The 15,336-nt window shown below is 53.5% G+C and overlaps 1 protein-coding gene across 1 annotated transcript in view; it reads left to right on the plus strand.

Annotated features, from left to right (window-relative positions):
- LOC149334618 (uncharacterized) overlaps positions 1-2,813 on the plus strand; it is a 45,198-nt gene extending 42,385 nt beyond the window's left edge. Inside the window, exon 3 of the mRNA XM_089557966.1 lies at positions 2,809-2,813. Coding sequence (XP_089414092.1) covers positions 2,809-2,813 — 5 coding nt within the window. The remainder of the gene's footprint in view (positions 1-2,808) is intronic.
- The last annotated feature ends 12,523 nt before the right edge of the window (positions 2,814-15,336 follow it).

The following is a 15,336-nucleotide window of genomic DNA, read 5'->3' on the forward strand; positions in this document are numbered from 1 at the left end:
TGCAGGCCAAGAATGCGGAGGGTAGGTGTTTGCGGTATGGGAGTGTCATGCAGGTAGATCGTGATGGGGGAGGTAGGGACGCGCCTCGGGCGGATTATGAGGAGTGCTGACTTTGTGGGGGAGCATTCAAGCCCAATGTTTGCCGCGTGAGTAGCGATAGTTGTAGCGGCTTCCTGGAGGGTGGATTCTATGTCGCCATCCGAGCCGTATGTGGTCCAAACCGTTATATCATCCGCGTAAAGTGTGTGTCCTAAGTGCGGGATGCGGCTGAGAGCCTTGGCCAGGGGAATGAGGGTGAGGTTTGTGGGGACGCCTTCGTCCCCTGCGTTCACTTTCCCGCAATGTACCCCAGCTGTGCCCCGAAACGCGCTCTTCTCAGTTTGGTTACTTTAACTAGCAGGGGAGGGCGCTCGCGTCGCAGCGACAGCAGCGCCATGGATGGCGTGTTTTGCCGCTCGCGTGCGGGAGAAGGCTCGCTCTCTTCTGCTCGGCACCGGGGATAGCAAGCGGACGTTTCCGCGCGCCACTCCGCTCTTCGCCGCGGGCGCCTCTTGGTCGGAACTTGCTCCCGCCGAGCCCGTCCCGTCGGGCCTCGGAGTTTATCCCTTTGCCCTACCGTGGGCGAACGTTCGCTCGTAACCGTGCTGGTGAGTCGGACTTCCTCGATTCCTCAGTGTATTTTGTTGCTAGCTGGCGTTATTGTTGTTATAGCAATAAATGCCTTGTTTGTGTCAGCCAGTGTGTCGTTCCTTTGTTCCCATAGAGCAAGGCCCGCCGTGGTCGGCGTGCGCTCGGTAGCGTACGCGACCACGGGGTGGGGTCCGCGCGGTTTTGAACTGTGTCAGCCGCGCTTAATCAGGGAGAACGCATTTATCTCCCCTATTTTCAACCCCACATCTGGCACCCAACGTGGGGCCTGCTCTTGGAACATTGGACGACTGTCTGTTCGGTTCAAGGAACGCTCTTTGTCCGGACTTGTCAAGTGATAGGCCTAGTTTGAAATTTGATCGCTAGGACCTGCGGCATGCTTTCTTGAGTGCGAGGTGTATTGCGCTGCAGCATGTTTGAACTTTTCGACCTGCTCAGCATGTTTTTTTTGTGAAGTTTTCTTCCTGGAGTTGCTTCAAGAACCACTTGGTCCGCATCGGGGGAGCACGAGGCCTAGCGCCCGCGGAGTTGCCGAGCCCGAAGCGAGTGAGTACGGAAGCCGCGTGGGTGGTCCGAGTTTTCTGTACATATTTTCTCGCTGGCTCTTTTTCGACTGTGGGAGTCGCGGCTCCGGGAGCAAGGTGGCCTGGGGCCACGGGTGCCGCTACGAGCTCGCTGGTATTGCAGCTCGGCACCGGGCGTTCCGACGCCGTCCCATACGGTGGGCGCCGATCACTCAGAAGCTGCTTCGTGCAGTGAGTGGGGTAGGACCACTCCACAACGATGATGTCTCCTCGCGGCTGCGCGCACGAAACCCGTTTCGGGTCTTTCTTTTGTTGGGGGTCGTCGACCTTCACTATGGTAGTGAGGCCTAAGGCTTTTCATAGCTGCCTGCACCTTGTCAAAAGTGACACGACCACCGGACCGTGGTGTTGAGAGGGGGCGCACTTTGCTGGCCGCCCGTTTTTTTAACCTCGCATGAACCGAACATTCTCGTTCAACTCAAGAAAGGGCTTTGTTCACTCGAACTTTGCGTTGCACAGCCGCCCGACACGTTTTGCTAGCGAGTTGAGCATTGAGCCAAGCGGCCCTTGTGTACGCCGTTTCCCCTCCCGTGACCTACGTTAAAGGCGTGCGGAGTGTGTTTCGGAAATTTTGCAGATCCAGTGGAGCCACTCCGGCTTGCCGTCTTGTGCACATCGTCTCGCTGCCGCCTGCTGCGACGGAGCGGCCTGTATCCTGTTCGCCGCATCCATCCGGGGCAGCCGTGGCGAGACCAGACAGCAGCCACTTCTGGCTGCTGTTCCCCTGGAGACTACTGCAGAATCCTGGCCTGCAGTGGTCAACCGGCCCTCCTCTTCGCGAGCCTGCGGACACGTAGTCCGCGGGCCATGCGAGTCGTCCCAGCGGAGACCTTCACGCCGCCTTCGGAATACCGCGGAAGACTGCGTGCACGCTGTCGGCGTGACCTCCGCTGCAAGACCTGCCTCAAGTGCATGAAGACCAGGAGACTCCTCCATAGCATGTAACTTGCAGGCGTGTGGGTCTATTTAAGGTTGGGGGGATGTGGGGATGCCTTCGTCCCCTGCGTTCACTTTCCCGCAATGTACCCCAGCTGTGCCCCGAAACGCGCTCTTCTCAGTTTGGTTACTTTAACTAGCAGGGGAGGGCGCTCGCGTCGCAGCGACAGCAGCGCCACGGATGGCGTGTTTTGCCGCTCGCGTGCGGGGGAAGGCTCGCTCTCTTCTGCTCGGCACCTTGGATAGCAAGCGGACGTTTCCGCGCGCCACTCCGCTCTTCGCCGCGGGCGCCTCTTGGTCGGAACTTGCTCCCGCCGAGCCCGCCCCGTCGGGCCTCGGAGTTTATCCCTTTGCCCTACCGTGGGCGAACGTTCGCTCGTAACCGTGCTGGTGAGTCGGACTTCCGCGATTCCTCAGTGTATTTTGTTGCTAGCTGGCGTTATTGTTGTTATAGCAATAAATGTCTTGTTTGTGTCAGCCAGTGCGTCGTTCCTTTGTTCCCATAGAGCAAGGCCCGCCGTGGTCGGCGTGCGCTCGGTAGCGTACGCGACCACGGGGTGGGGTCCGCGCGGTTTTGAACTGTGTCAGCCGCGCTTAATCGGGGAGAACGCATTTATCTCCCCTATTTTCAACCCCACAGGTTGAAGAGGAAGGGAGATAACACCGCCCCTTGCGGGGTACCAATGTTACCAAGCGTGAAGGGGGGGGGGGGGGTCTGTATATCATCTATATGCAGTGAGGCTGTGCGACCGTTTAAGAAGGCCCGGATATAGTTGTAGGTCTTAGGCCCCAACTGCAGCTCTTGGATGCCCTGAAGGATGGCGCTGTGCGTAACTTTGTCGAATGCTTTGGTGAGGTCGACTGCCAGGATTGCTCTGGTGTGATGTAACATGTCATTGAGGATAGCGTGTGAAATCTGCAGTAGGGCGTCCTGTGCCGAGAGGTGGGATCGAAATCCTACCATAGTATGTGAATATAGTCCATGGCATTCCATGTTTTGCCGGAGACGGGTGAGGATGACATGCTCAAACAGTTTTCCCAAGCACGAAGTCAGCGAAATGGGACGGAGGTTTTGGGCGTTATTGGGCTTATTTGGTTCAGGAATGAAAATTATTTTCCCGTGCTTCCATTCAGCAGGTAGCGCCCCCATTTCCCAGCACTCATTGAAGTAGTCGGTGAGAAGGGAAATTGAACGGTCGTCTAGATTTCTGAGCATGACATTTGTGATTTGGTCCTCCCCAGGGGTTGAGTTTCGGAGCTTGATAAGGGCTGCTCTGACTTCAACCTCCATAATGGGGGCGTCGAGGGAGGGTTGATCGGGGCCTACATAGTCGGGATATGATACAGCTTGGCCCACAGTGGTATAAGTTGATTGGAGTTGGCGTAACAGAGCTTGATGATTTTGACGATTTTTATGGGTAAGTCTTTTGAGTGTGAGCCGCGGGTTTGCTTTTTAGCTTGAGTGGGGTGTATCATATGTCGCAAAAGATGCCAGGCCCTGGTGGAGGAGAGATTACCTCGTAATCCGTCACATAATTGGTGCCAGTTAGATTTACTGAGTGCGGCACTGTGTTCTTCTATTTGTTTCTGTAGTTGAGCTAATTTTAGCTTAAGTTTCCGATTTTGCTTCTGGGTTTTCCAGCGTGTGATGATACTGTTTTGAGCTTGGAGTAGGTGCGCTAAGCGACTGTCTGCAAGGGGAGTCTCGGGGGTGGCGTCTAATGTTTGCGTGAATGCCTGGGCATCCTGTTTCAGCTCTGTCATCCATGTGTGGAGGTTAAAGGGGGATTCTAATGTTTTGGCCTCTCTGTGCTTCCGAAGGTTATCCCAGCTGGTAATTCGGACACGGTAGTTTCTAGCTTTTTTGGCGAAATGAAGTGTTATAGTTATGATATAATAATTGATCACTGCCCAGGGCCTCATTTGAGTTTGTTCACACCGGTGTGGGAAGGTTGCGACCAAAAGCAAGATCTGGGCTTGTGTCGGCAGTGACACTATTGCCGATTCTTGTAGGTGTGCTCAGATCATTATATATGGACAGGCCGTGCATCTGAAGGGTGTTGCGCAATTCCGCTCCTCTCTTGTTAGTGCGTGTGTACCCCCAATCTACATGTGCACAGTTGAAATCCCCTAATAAAATGAGGGGGTCCTTTTTTGCAGCGTTGGAGGCGGCTTTAATTAGAGAGATTAAATCTGAGACCGGTTGCCTCGGAAGGAGGTAACAGTTGAGGATGAAGAGGGGCTGAGATTATTGAGTGGATGGGATTAATTCTAGGAATGTGTGAGCTACCGGCGAGGTTAGCACATGACAAGTGTATGGTACGAAATGTTGGAGATACGTGGTAACCCTTGGGTTTGGAGTGGTGTTGGAGGGTACCAGAGCGTATCCTGGCAGCGATAAATTTGTGCCAGCATCCTGAAGTGATACTATATCAGGGGGTGTGGAGGAAGCAGAGAGGAGCTGCTGCAGGGGGTCTCGTTTGCGACGAAACCCCCTGCAGTTCCATTGTAGGATGCTTAATTGGAGATTATTGCCCGTCAACTGGGCCATGCTGGAGGGTGGGGGGGGGGGGGGGAGGATGGGAGCAGCTATGGGGTTGCTAGCTGGCATATGTGAAGACATTCCAGCAATTATTTGTGAAATTTGTTGTAGAATAGCAGAGGTTACCTGACTGATAATAGTTTCTGTAAGCGTAGTGATGGTGGCTTCAATGTAATTTTGAGTCTGAGCCAGAATACTGGCTTCGAGCTGTTGGGCAAAGTTTTGTAATTTAGAATCCATGTCTGGAATGTCTTCTGGTCTGCGTTTCTTTTGTGGAGGGTGTGTGGAGGGTTGGGGTGTTGGCGAAGGAGTGGGTGGAGAAACGGTAGGAGGGATAGAATTAATGGCTGCCCTAAGATGCCTTACCTCTTCCCGCAGGAGAGCAATCTCTTCCTCCCGCTGTGAGGTTTGGGGTGTACTGGTGGGTTTGGTCCAGGCTCGCTGGCGATCTTGATGAGGCACTAGCGGTGGAAAGTCCTTTGGCGTGGGCACTGGTTGCTTGGGTTTCGGCGCGGTCTGTCTACGGGGTGGAGGGGTCCTGGCTTTGCACGAGCCGGTACCGGTAAGGTGGGAACCACCACAAAGAATGCAGCTTGGCGTGCATGGGGTCTCTTGAGGGGTGTGCTTCTCGCCACACCGCGGGCAGAGTCCAGCCTTCGGGAGAGGGCACACGTCGTACCTGTGTCCAGGCTTCCTGCAGTTTGTGCAGGCATCGGGGCTTCCCTTGTATTTGGTGCAGCGGTGTACCTCACACGTATATTTAATTGTGTGTGGCACGGGACCTGAGGCAAAAGTTATTAAGATGGATGTTGTTTTGCCCATGCGTCGGGCCGCTATAATGTTAGCGTTCGGGTTTCTGTACTGTAAGTCAGTTAGGATTTTTTCTGGTGTCTCATTCCAGTAGGCCCGGGAAATGACGCCCTTGACTGCCGCTGGAGGGGCCGCGATGTACGCGGCTACCGGGTATTGTTGTCCGTCTAAGGTAATTTGCTGAATTTTCACCAATGCCAGAGCTGCTGCCTCCGCTACCGTCGCTACTGTGAAGGTGTTAGTTGGGTGGATTGTTATGTGCAACTTGCCAATCACTGAACAGCTGAACGTCGAGTGAAGTGCCTGCAGGATACTGGGAGCCGGGATCTTCTCCAGGGAGAGGCCGCCTCGGGGGCGAAAGACGACTCTGATGGTACCCGCCGGCAGTGCGGCGAGTTGCTTACTTCTATGGACGACGGCGCGCGTCATGCGTAGGAGCTGTGGTGCCTCCTTGAACGCGCTTCGGGTGTTCCCAGATGCAGCGTCCGGTGGCGCGCCGGCGTTGCTGGCGCTTGGTTTAGGTTGAACGGTGGCCGATACCGGATGTTTTGGGAGCGAATTCGAATCCGTGGTCCGATTACGGTATGCATGGAGCACAGTTTTCCACTCACCAGGGTGGCAGTCCAATGGGTTCAAGGGCTTGCCCTCGGGACTCCCCCCCTCGAGGCTTGCAGCTCTCGAATCCAGACCAGTGGGAGGCCGCATTGCTCAGTTCCGACTCGGACACACAGATCCGGGTTGTGACAAGAGCCCTAGAAGTCGCCGAACGCCACGGGCTCATGGCCACTTGATGGGGCTGTAACCCCACACCGTCAGATATATTTGTCGACGGAAATAAAGTTTATCCTCCTCCTCCTCCTCAAGGTCTCTCCATCCACGGGCTCCTCCATGGCTGTTGGGGAGTGAGGAACGCGCCGCGCCGGCGAGGCTTAGCGCAGCGGCGTGGCTGCCAGAGACGTTTTCACCAGGTAGCTCACCGAGGTCATTGGGCACATCCAAAAGCTGGTAGCGATTGGGGTCTGTCGGCATATATTGAGTGTTTAATGTGAGGTGTCTCTTCCAGGAGCAGAGGGAGGCCTTTCATTGTAGCGTTGAAAAGGAATGGAGATAGGACTGCTCCTTGTGGTGTTCCTCGGGTGCCTAGTGTGATCTTCTCGCTGTGGAGGTCTGCAATGTGAAGTTCTGCTGTACGGTTATGAAGAAAGTCGGCGATGTAGTTGTAAGTGCGAGTGCCTACATTCATTTGTGAGAGGTTTGCCAGGATGGAAGCATGTGACACGTTGTCGAAAGCCTTGCTGACATCTAGGCTTAGGATGGTTCGTGTAGCTCGGATGGGTCTCGGATCGAGGATGTCGTGTTGGATTTGCCACATAATGTCTTGAGTGGAGATGACAGTCCTGAAGCCGATCATAGTGGGGGGAAAAAGGTCCTCTTGGTCTACGTGAGTGTGGAGTCTATTGAGTATGACGTGTTCCATGACCTTTCCCAGGCGAGATGGGCCGAAGGTTGCCCAGCTCGAGTCGTTTGCCTGGCTTAGGTATGAAAATCACTTTGGCATGCTTCCAAGTGTCTAAAAGGCGACCCTCATGCCAGTGTTGATTGAAGAGGTCCGTCAGTGCTTCGACGGACTGATCTTCGAGGTTACGAAGCATCTTGTTGGTTATGTGGTCGTCGCCAGCGGCTGCGGTGGTTTTAATCTGGTTGAGGGCGGCGCGGACTTCTCCTGCCGTGATGTCGGCGTCCATGTTGGTGTTCTGAGCACCCGTGTATCCTGAAGGGATGGGAATTTCAGTGGAAGTATTGATGTACTTGTCTTTCAGGGTAGCGAGGAGTTCCTCATTTGTTCCCTGAAAAGCGTGTATGACACGGGTGACGTTCTTGTGAGATGTGGATTTGGTGTGAGTTGGGTCCAGTAGATGTCTGAGCAAGACCCACGAGTTTTTGCATCCTAACTGGCCGTTAAGACGGTCACAGGTTTGATGCCATTGCTCCTGACTCAGTTTGATGGAATAAGCTTCGATCTCTCGCTCGAGGCGAACGAGACGGAGCTTGAGGGGTCGATTGTGTTTTTCGCGGAGCCAGCGAGCGCTAAGACTGCGCTGGGCCTCCCACATGTGTATGAGTTTGGCGTCGGGAGAGGGGCCATCCTCGTCCTGGGTAGTCGTGGAGGTGGCATTGGCGGTGTCTTCGAGCAGTGAGTTTGTCCATGTGTCCAGGTCGTCTATGGGGGCCGAAGTGCGTTTGGCGCGCACGTCCCACGAAACACAAAAAGCGCTAATAGAGAGAGAGAGAGAGAAAAGGACGGAAAGGCAGGGAGGTTAACCAGGCGATGCCCAGTTGGCTACCCTACACTTGGGGAGGGGAACAAAGGGGAAAAAAGGAAAAAGAGCGGCAAAGAAATGAGTCTGTCAAGTGTCCATCGACCACTATGTCACAGGGACAGAGGGCGCGCACAGAAAACTTAGATTATAGGCGGGAATGCAACCCCGAGTCCCTTAGGAAATTCAGGAGCGCTTTCACCGCTTTCCGTTGTCTGGAAGGTTGTGTCCAAGGCCCCAGAACGTTAGACTCTGTTAAAGGACGCGAGTCCAAGCGGAGCAGAGAAGCAACTAGGCAACCGCGCTCTCGCTCAAAACGAGGGCAGTCACAGAGGAGGTGGCTGATCGTCTCGTCACAACCACACTGGCCACACGCAGGAGAGTCAGCCATTGAGATGAGATGGGAATAGGCGTTTGTGAACGCCACTCCCAGCCACAGGCGGCACAACAGCGTAGTATCACTGCGGGGGAGGCCGAATGGAATATGATGTTGGAGCAAGAGGTTGAAGTGATGCGAGCGGGGTGTCCAACCTCCAGGGGCAGACCACGACGTTACAGTCAGGTTTCGGGCGAGCAGTTGAAGGTGCCTTGCTGCGTCAGCTCTTGTCAGTGGTATGCGGACAGTGTTGGTTGTCTCGTGAGCCGATCGAGCAGCATCGTCAGCTAAGGCGTTACCAACAATGCCGCTATGGCCTGGTACCCACTGGAAGATGATTTCATGGTCTTGTTCGATTGCCTGGTGATGCAGATATCGTATCTCCGCTATACGTTGCTCATGGTCGCTATGCCTCAAGGCAGATTGAAGACATTGTAGGGCAGCTTTTGAATCACAGAAAACAGCCCATTTTTGAGGTGATTGTTGTGAGATATACTGTACCGCCGCAAGCAGTGCGGCCAACTCTGCTCCAGTAGAGGTAGTCCGATGCGAAATTTGTTGGTGAATTTGAGTCTGTCGAGCAGGAACGACCACAGCGCAAGCAGAACTAGTAGAGGTTACTGATCCATCCGTATAGACGTGAGTACGGTCCCAATATTCGAAGTGTAGCATGGACAGTGTCAGTTGCTTAATGGCTGGCGTCGATAAATTTGACTTCTTCGCTATCCCCGGAATAGCAAGGCGCACACATGGGAGCCGCGTACACCACAGAGGAGAGGGAGGTAGTGCTGCCGGGGTGAACTGTTGTGGGATCGACGACTGTTGCGTCGTTATCACCTTCGCAAATGCAGAATGTGGTCTCTGCAGTGGCAAAGGCGCAAGGTGATGCTCTGGAGTCCTTGAGATATGACGTATGTGCATTCTCAAGCAGTCTAGGACAATATAAGTAGAGATCGGGTGGTCTTTGGCGAGTGCAATGCTACCCAGTGTTGATGCGCTCCGAGGGAGACCTAAGCATGTGCGAAGGGCCTGACCCTGCACTGACTGGAGGGCACGCATGTTAGTTTTGCACGTGTTTGAGAGCACAGGTGTACTGTACCGCAAGCATCCCACAAATAGAGCTCTGTACAACTCCAGCATTGACTGGACCGACGAGCCCCATGATTTTCCTCCCAGAAATCGAAGTAAATGAGCGATAGATGTTAGCTTTTTTTTCAGTAGAGTGCAATGCGGGCTCCATGATAAATTGCGGTCGATCAGGATCCCTAGGAAACGATGAGATTTGCTGTAAGAAATGACTTGACCGTCGATGCGTACCGGATATGGAGTCATATATTTACGTGTAAATGCCACTAGCGCGCACTTTTCCGGTGAAACGCTGAGACCTTTCTTCTGGAGATAGGAAGAAGTGATCGATGCTGCCCGCTGAAGTCTTGCCCGCACCTGGGGACGCGTCACAGAGGAGGCCCAAATGCAGATATCATCGACGTACATACACACCTGGACGGTGTTGGGGAGGTTCTTAGGGAGGGCGATGAGAGTCAGATTAAACAATGTAGGGCTAAGGACACCGCCCTGGGGCACGCCACGGTAGGTGTAATGCGCAGTGTTACGTTTCGCCTCCTTCGTGAGAAAAAAATCGGCGTGGTAGCAGCGGAATGCCGATGAGTCGCGAAAGGCATGCGGGGTCAACGCCTGAATTAGCCACGGAAGCGGCGTCAGTCATCCACCCCGCATTTGGCCAGCCAGCTCTGCAGTACAGAAAGAAGTTAGCTGCCACGGTTCGCATTACTAGACATTCCAAGGGGCACATCAAGTTGACAGCAGCAGCCGTCTTCCAGGGAGAAGTGGTCATCGACCGTTTCCCCTACCCCGAGCACGTGCGACCACATGAAAGGCGCAGGAATGCTGTTCGAGAGCATTCCAGAATCTGCGCGACGCAGAGTGCATCCTTCTCTCCCAACACGTGACGGGGACGTGTTCCCTATTGAGTGTGTGTGTGTGTGTGTGGGTGCCACAGTGAACTTTCAGGACCCTCCTTTCCCGACAAGCCCGCCCCCATCTAGGGAGCCCAGGGACAAGGAAGGATATAAAACTCGGCGCCTTGGACGGCCGAGTAGCTCCTGACCATCTGAGCTCATCGTCATGTAGCTCTGCTCCTTGTTTGCGAGACTTTCTGAGAGTTCTCCCAGTTGCTGTTTGTATATATGTAAATTCCCTTGTATAAAGTTCTTCTCCTTGTCTTCCCCGTCTTAAACCTCGCCTCCGACCTCCCTCATCCCCTCTTCGACCCGACCTTGCTACGAGAGCCGCAATAACTGGTTGCCAGCGGTGGAATCGAGTCAACGGACGTCAGCGGAGAGACGTGGTCAACGGTTTGCTGAGCAGCAGTTCGGCGAGTCGGGAGCAGTGCAACAGCCCTGTGTGATGACTGGTTGCCTGCAGCGGAACGACTGCGCTGGGTTCTTGGCTGCGAGGTTTGGTGAGTGCGGGACTTTCCTCTACTAAGTTTTGCCAGGCTTTTGTTAAGTGTCAGAAACAGAGCTGGTAATTGGGATTGTCGTTGCTGCCGGGTTAGTGCGGCAAGACAATAGGGGCAGTAGAGAAAGCAGCACTCGGAGCGGCCATGGATTTGAAATCGTTACGCAAACCGAAGTTACTGGAACTTGCAAGAGAGTTGGGTCTGGATGTCTCAGACAAACTCAGAAAACCAGAGCTGCTGAAGGCTATTCTTGCGTTGGAGGCTGAAGATGACGAGCTCGCGGAATGCCTTGAGACCATTGAGGAAAGGGAAATGGCAAAGAGTGAATTGGCAAAACAAGAGAAAGAGGAATTTGAACGTAGGGAAAAACTAGAGAAAGAGGAGCAGGAGCGACAGCGGGAAATCAAGCATAAACTTAACGCGATCAGAAGTATAAGAACGCGATCTCGGTTAAGTATGTTCAGAAAAGGGGAAAATTTCAGTACTTTTCTGGAAAATTTTGAGAAAATTTGCAAGGAGGAACAGCTGGATCAGGGTGATTGGCCAATTGTGTTGATGGGAGTCCTTCCGTGTGAAGCCAGCAACGTATTAGCGCGGTTGTCGGACGAGGATGCCCACAACTATGTGATAGCTAAGAGTGAGCTTTTCCGGCACTTTAGACTATCCGCAGAGGTCGAATTCACGAGCCAAATTGGCAATGGTCAGCTACCTCGCGAGAGTGTCAGGGACCGAGTTGCGAGCTCAGCTCAGTCGCCGGAGGACACGGCTGCTGCTCATAAGTGGCGGTATAGGACAGGTTTGGTCCAGGAAAGGCAGGCCACTTCAGCAGCGTGGACCGAGGATCTCGGTAGAAAAACTAGCGAAAGGTGCAAATCCGCAAGCCACAAGGGCTCAAGGGAGAGTTTGGGCACCAGTGCTAGGAACAAGGAAAGGTGCAATGCGGTAGTTGCGAGCTCAGAAGCGCATGCACTTTCCGGAATGGAGGCGGATTTCTGCGGTAAAGGGGTTAGTACCCTGGAGAAAAACGCCGAAGGTCTCAGTGATCAGGGAAATGTAGTCCTTGGGTCACGTGAGGAAGGTCCTCACGGGAATTTAGTGGAGCAAGCTGTGAGTCGCAGCAATCCCGTCAACGACAAAGCCGAGCAATCTGCTTCGTTAGCGAGCACAGACAACGCTAATACGGGAGAAGCGACCGTCTCTAGCCCTGGGGCAAAAGCTGCTTTGACAAGTGAGGTTGATGCTTCTGCTCAGGAAGAGACTAGTGAGCTTGCAGGCCAGAGCAGTCAGGGAATCAAGGGAGACCCTCCTTCGATGCGGCTGGCGAACAGTAGTAGCCAAGTATTGGACACAGCGCTTTGCTGTAAGGAGAGCGACTACGAATCACCCGAGTGCACCGCTGAAACCCAAGGGCAGATCGCAACGTTAGCCATCGAGTGTGGTTTAGATCAAGTTGCAGGCCAGGGAGTTAGGGTCGCAGGGTCAATTAGTAAGCCTCAGGAGAGCAAGTTATGCTCAGACGAAAGTAAGGTGCCGTCAGAACAGTTGGATGCTGCGATGCGCAGTGCCTCACCGAAAGCACGAGCCGATAGTTGGAATTCAAGAGAGAAATTCGGCTCGGTGCTGCGTCGAAGAGCAGAGGCGAAGGGTGAGGTCACTGCAGGAAAGGGAGGCGCGCAGGAGAAAACAGTCAGGGCAGTTTCTGGAAAGCGGCCGCGCTCAAGGAGAGCCAAGCCAAGGGGTAGACCGCAGAAAAAGGACGAAGGACGGGCCCAAAACATTGTAAGGGTTAAGGCCGGTCAAAAACGGAATCGTCGGAAACTGCCACCGCGACACTCTAGATGCGATAGGCACCGTACGAAGGCCAGGTTGCCTAGGCGAGTTAATACAAAACGAAAGCCACCTGCCCGATTGTGGAGACACTGCAGAAGTTGTTGCGGAACGAGTAAAACTTGCAGCGGGCCAGAGAGAAGCACGCATTGCTACCTCACGAGGGAACGCAGCAGAACGCGCTCCAATGAAAAAAAGAAACGAGGGAGTTTCTGGAATCGAGACAGAACACGCAGGCATTTCTTTTATGCACGACCGTCACCCCCTCGTATTCAACTGTTCAAGTGCTGCTCGGACGTTGGAGACGCGCGGGCGGGGTGCGGAACTAATCGTTGTTGCAGGGCGTGTGGAGCTCTCAGGTGTCAACGCGCAGTTAGGCCTCTCGATTTTTGTCGGTTGTCGGCAGCTAAAGCCACTGTCCGTCTGCGACCGCGCAGGGCGCGGCTGAAGAATGGGCAACCCCTTCGAGTCGCGAAGTGGGTAGTTAGCAGCATAGTCTAAGAATGAGTCGATGCTGTTTGCTTTTTCTTTTTTTCCTGCAGAAGGAAAAAGTTTCGAGCACATATAGTTTTGAAATGCTCTTTGTTAGTTTTCGCAGCAGCGGTATAGTGTTTCTTTGATGCAATGGGTTTTGCACCATGCACTTGTGGTAGCGTCCGCTGACACGCGGAAGTGCTAGTAAGATGGGCCATTGCGGGTCAATAGCATAAGCGCCTGGAGTCGCTTTGTTTTTATGACATTAGGGGAATTAATGTGACTTTGGATGCGGTGTTGAGTGAATCTTTGCAGGGTTATGCAAGGTTAGGGTACTATGCTGCAATGTAGAATGAAAGGGAAACAAGCGTGTTCGTAATTGTCGTGATCATTACGAACGGACCTACGTTGCAAAAAGGGGAGTCTCCAAGGTAATGCCGATGGCTTAATTCGAGGTCTCTAACGCAAGAATAAGCATCAAAGTTGCTGCTTACTGGTGTTTTTTTTCCTGACGTAGGATTCTGAACATATTGTTTTTGCTTTTTTGTTTCAAAGTGAGACGGGTTTTGCAGTGTAATGTTCGGATTTGTGGACACTGAGTGCTGCTGGACTACTCCCATGGATTAAAGGATTAAATGACTGAATAAGAGGGAAAGGGCCTGGCATTGCTTAGTGTGGATTGTGTCGTGCTTGCTGACTGACCGGTTGGGTTTTCGGCGTAGTTCTAACGCTAGCAGGGAACCGGTCATTTTAGTCACGTTGCAGTGCCCTTTGTGAACCTGAACGTGCGAAGGAAGCCTTCGAGGTGCGCTGGGCTCAAGAAGCAACGAGAAATGACCGACTCCAGTTAAAAACAGCCTCGAGCGACATCCCTCCAGACAGCGGATGCAGTCCCCTGTCCATCGGGATCTCCTTCTCCCGGCGGGGCAGTCTGTTACGTTTCGCCTCCTTCGTGAGAAAAAAATCGGCGTGGTAGCAGCGGAATGCCGATGAGTCGCGAAAGGCATGCGGGGTCAACGCCTGAATTAGCCACGGAAGCGGCGTCAGTCATCCACCCCGCATTTGGCCAGCCAGCTCTGCAGTACAGAAAGAAGTTAGCTGCCACGGTTCGCATTACTAGACATTCCAAGGGGCACATCAAGTTGACAGCAGCAGCCGTCTTCCAGGGAGAAGTGGTCATCGACCGTTTCCCCTACCCCGAGCACGTGCGACCACATGAAAGGCGCAGGAATGCTGTTCGAGAGCATTCCAGAATCTGCGCGACGCAGAGTGCATCCTTCTCTCCCAACACGTGACGGGGACGTGTTCCCTATTGAGTGTGTGTGTGTGTGTGTGTGGGTGCCACAGTGAACTTTCAGGACCCTCCTTTCCCGACAAGCCCGCCCCCATCTAGGGAGCCCAGGGACAAGGAAGGATATAAAACTCGGCGCCTTGGACGGCCGAGTAGCTCCTGACCATCTGAGCTCATCGTCATGTAGCTTTGCTCCTTGTTTGCGAGACTTTCTGAGAGTTCTCCCAGTTGCTGTTTGTATATATGTAAATTCCCTTGTATAAAGTTCTTCTTCTTGTCTTTCCCTCAAACCTCGTCTCCGACCTTCCTCATCCCCTCTCCGGCACGACCATGCTACCTGATCTTTAATAGCAGGCGTCGGGCCATCATCACATTGGATGAAAAATAATCTTTTGGACAGATAGCTCTCTATCCACGCAAACATCCGACCACCGATGCCCACAGTTTCCAGCGCATCAAGGATGGCCTCATGGGTCACGTTGTCGTAGGCACCTTTTACATCCAGAAAGAGTGCCACTGACAAACGTTTCAAGTGCTTCTGTTGTTGAACCGTGGATACGAGGTCAACGACGTTGTCAATAGAAGAGCGACCCCGCCTGAAGCCGGCCATAGCGTCGGGGTATATTTTGTAGTGTTCGAGGTACCACTCAAGGCGCGACAAAATCATTTTCTCCATGACCTTTCCTACGCAACTGGCCAAAGCTATTGGCTTATACGATGAGAGCTCGAGTGGAGATTTCCCTGGTTTTAGTAGGGGTATCAATCGACTCGATTTCCATTCTTGAGGAACAGCACCGTCGAGCCAAGAGTCGTTGTAACGTTTGAGGAGCTCTTCTCGCGCGTCGTGGCCAAGGTGGGACAGCGCAGCATATGTGATTCCATCTGGCCCTGGTGAAGACGAACGCCGACATCCTGCAAGAGCAGCGTCGAGTTCCTCGCGAGAAAAAAGGACATCCATGGCTGAGACCCGTGAGGCAGGAGGAACACGCCGGGAACTCGAAGCAGTTGGTACACCAGCAATTTTCCTGCAGTAGTCCGTTGCTACCTC

Source organism: Amblyomma mixtum, chromosome 8 (assembly GCF_055824585.1).
Source record: "Amblyomma mixtum isolate Tamu chromosome 8, ASM5582458v1, whole genome shotgun sequence".
In the NCBI taxonomy this organism is placed as follows: Eukaryota; Metazoa; Arthropoda; class Arachnida; order Ixodida; family Ixodidae; genus Amblyomma; species Amblyomma mixtum.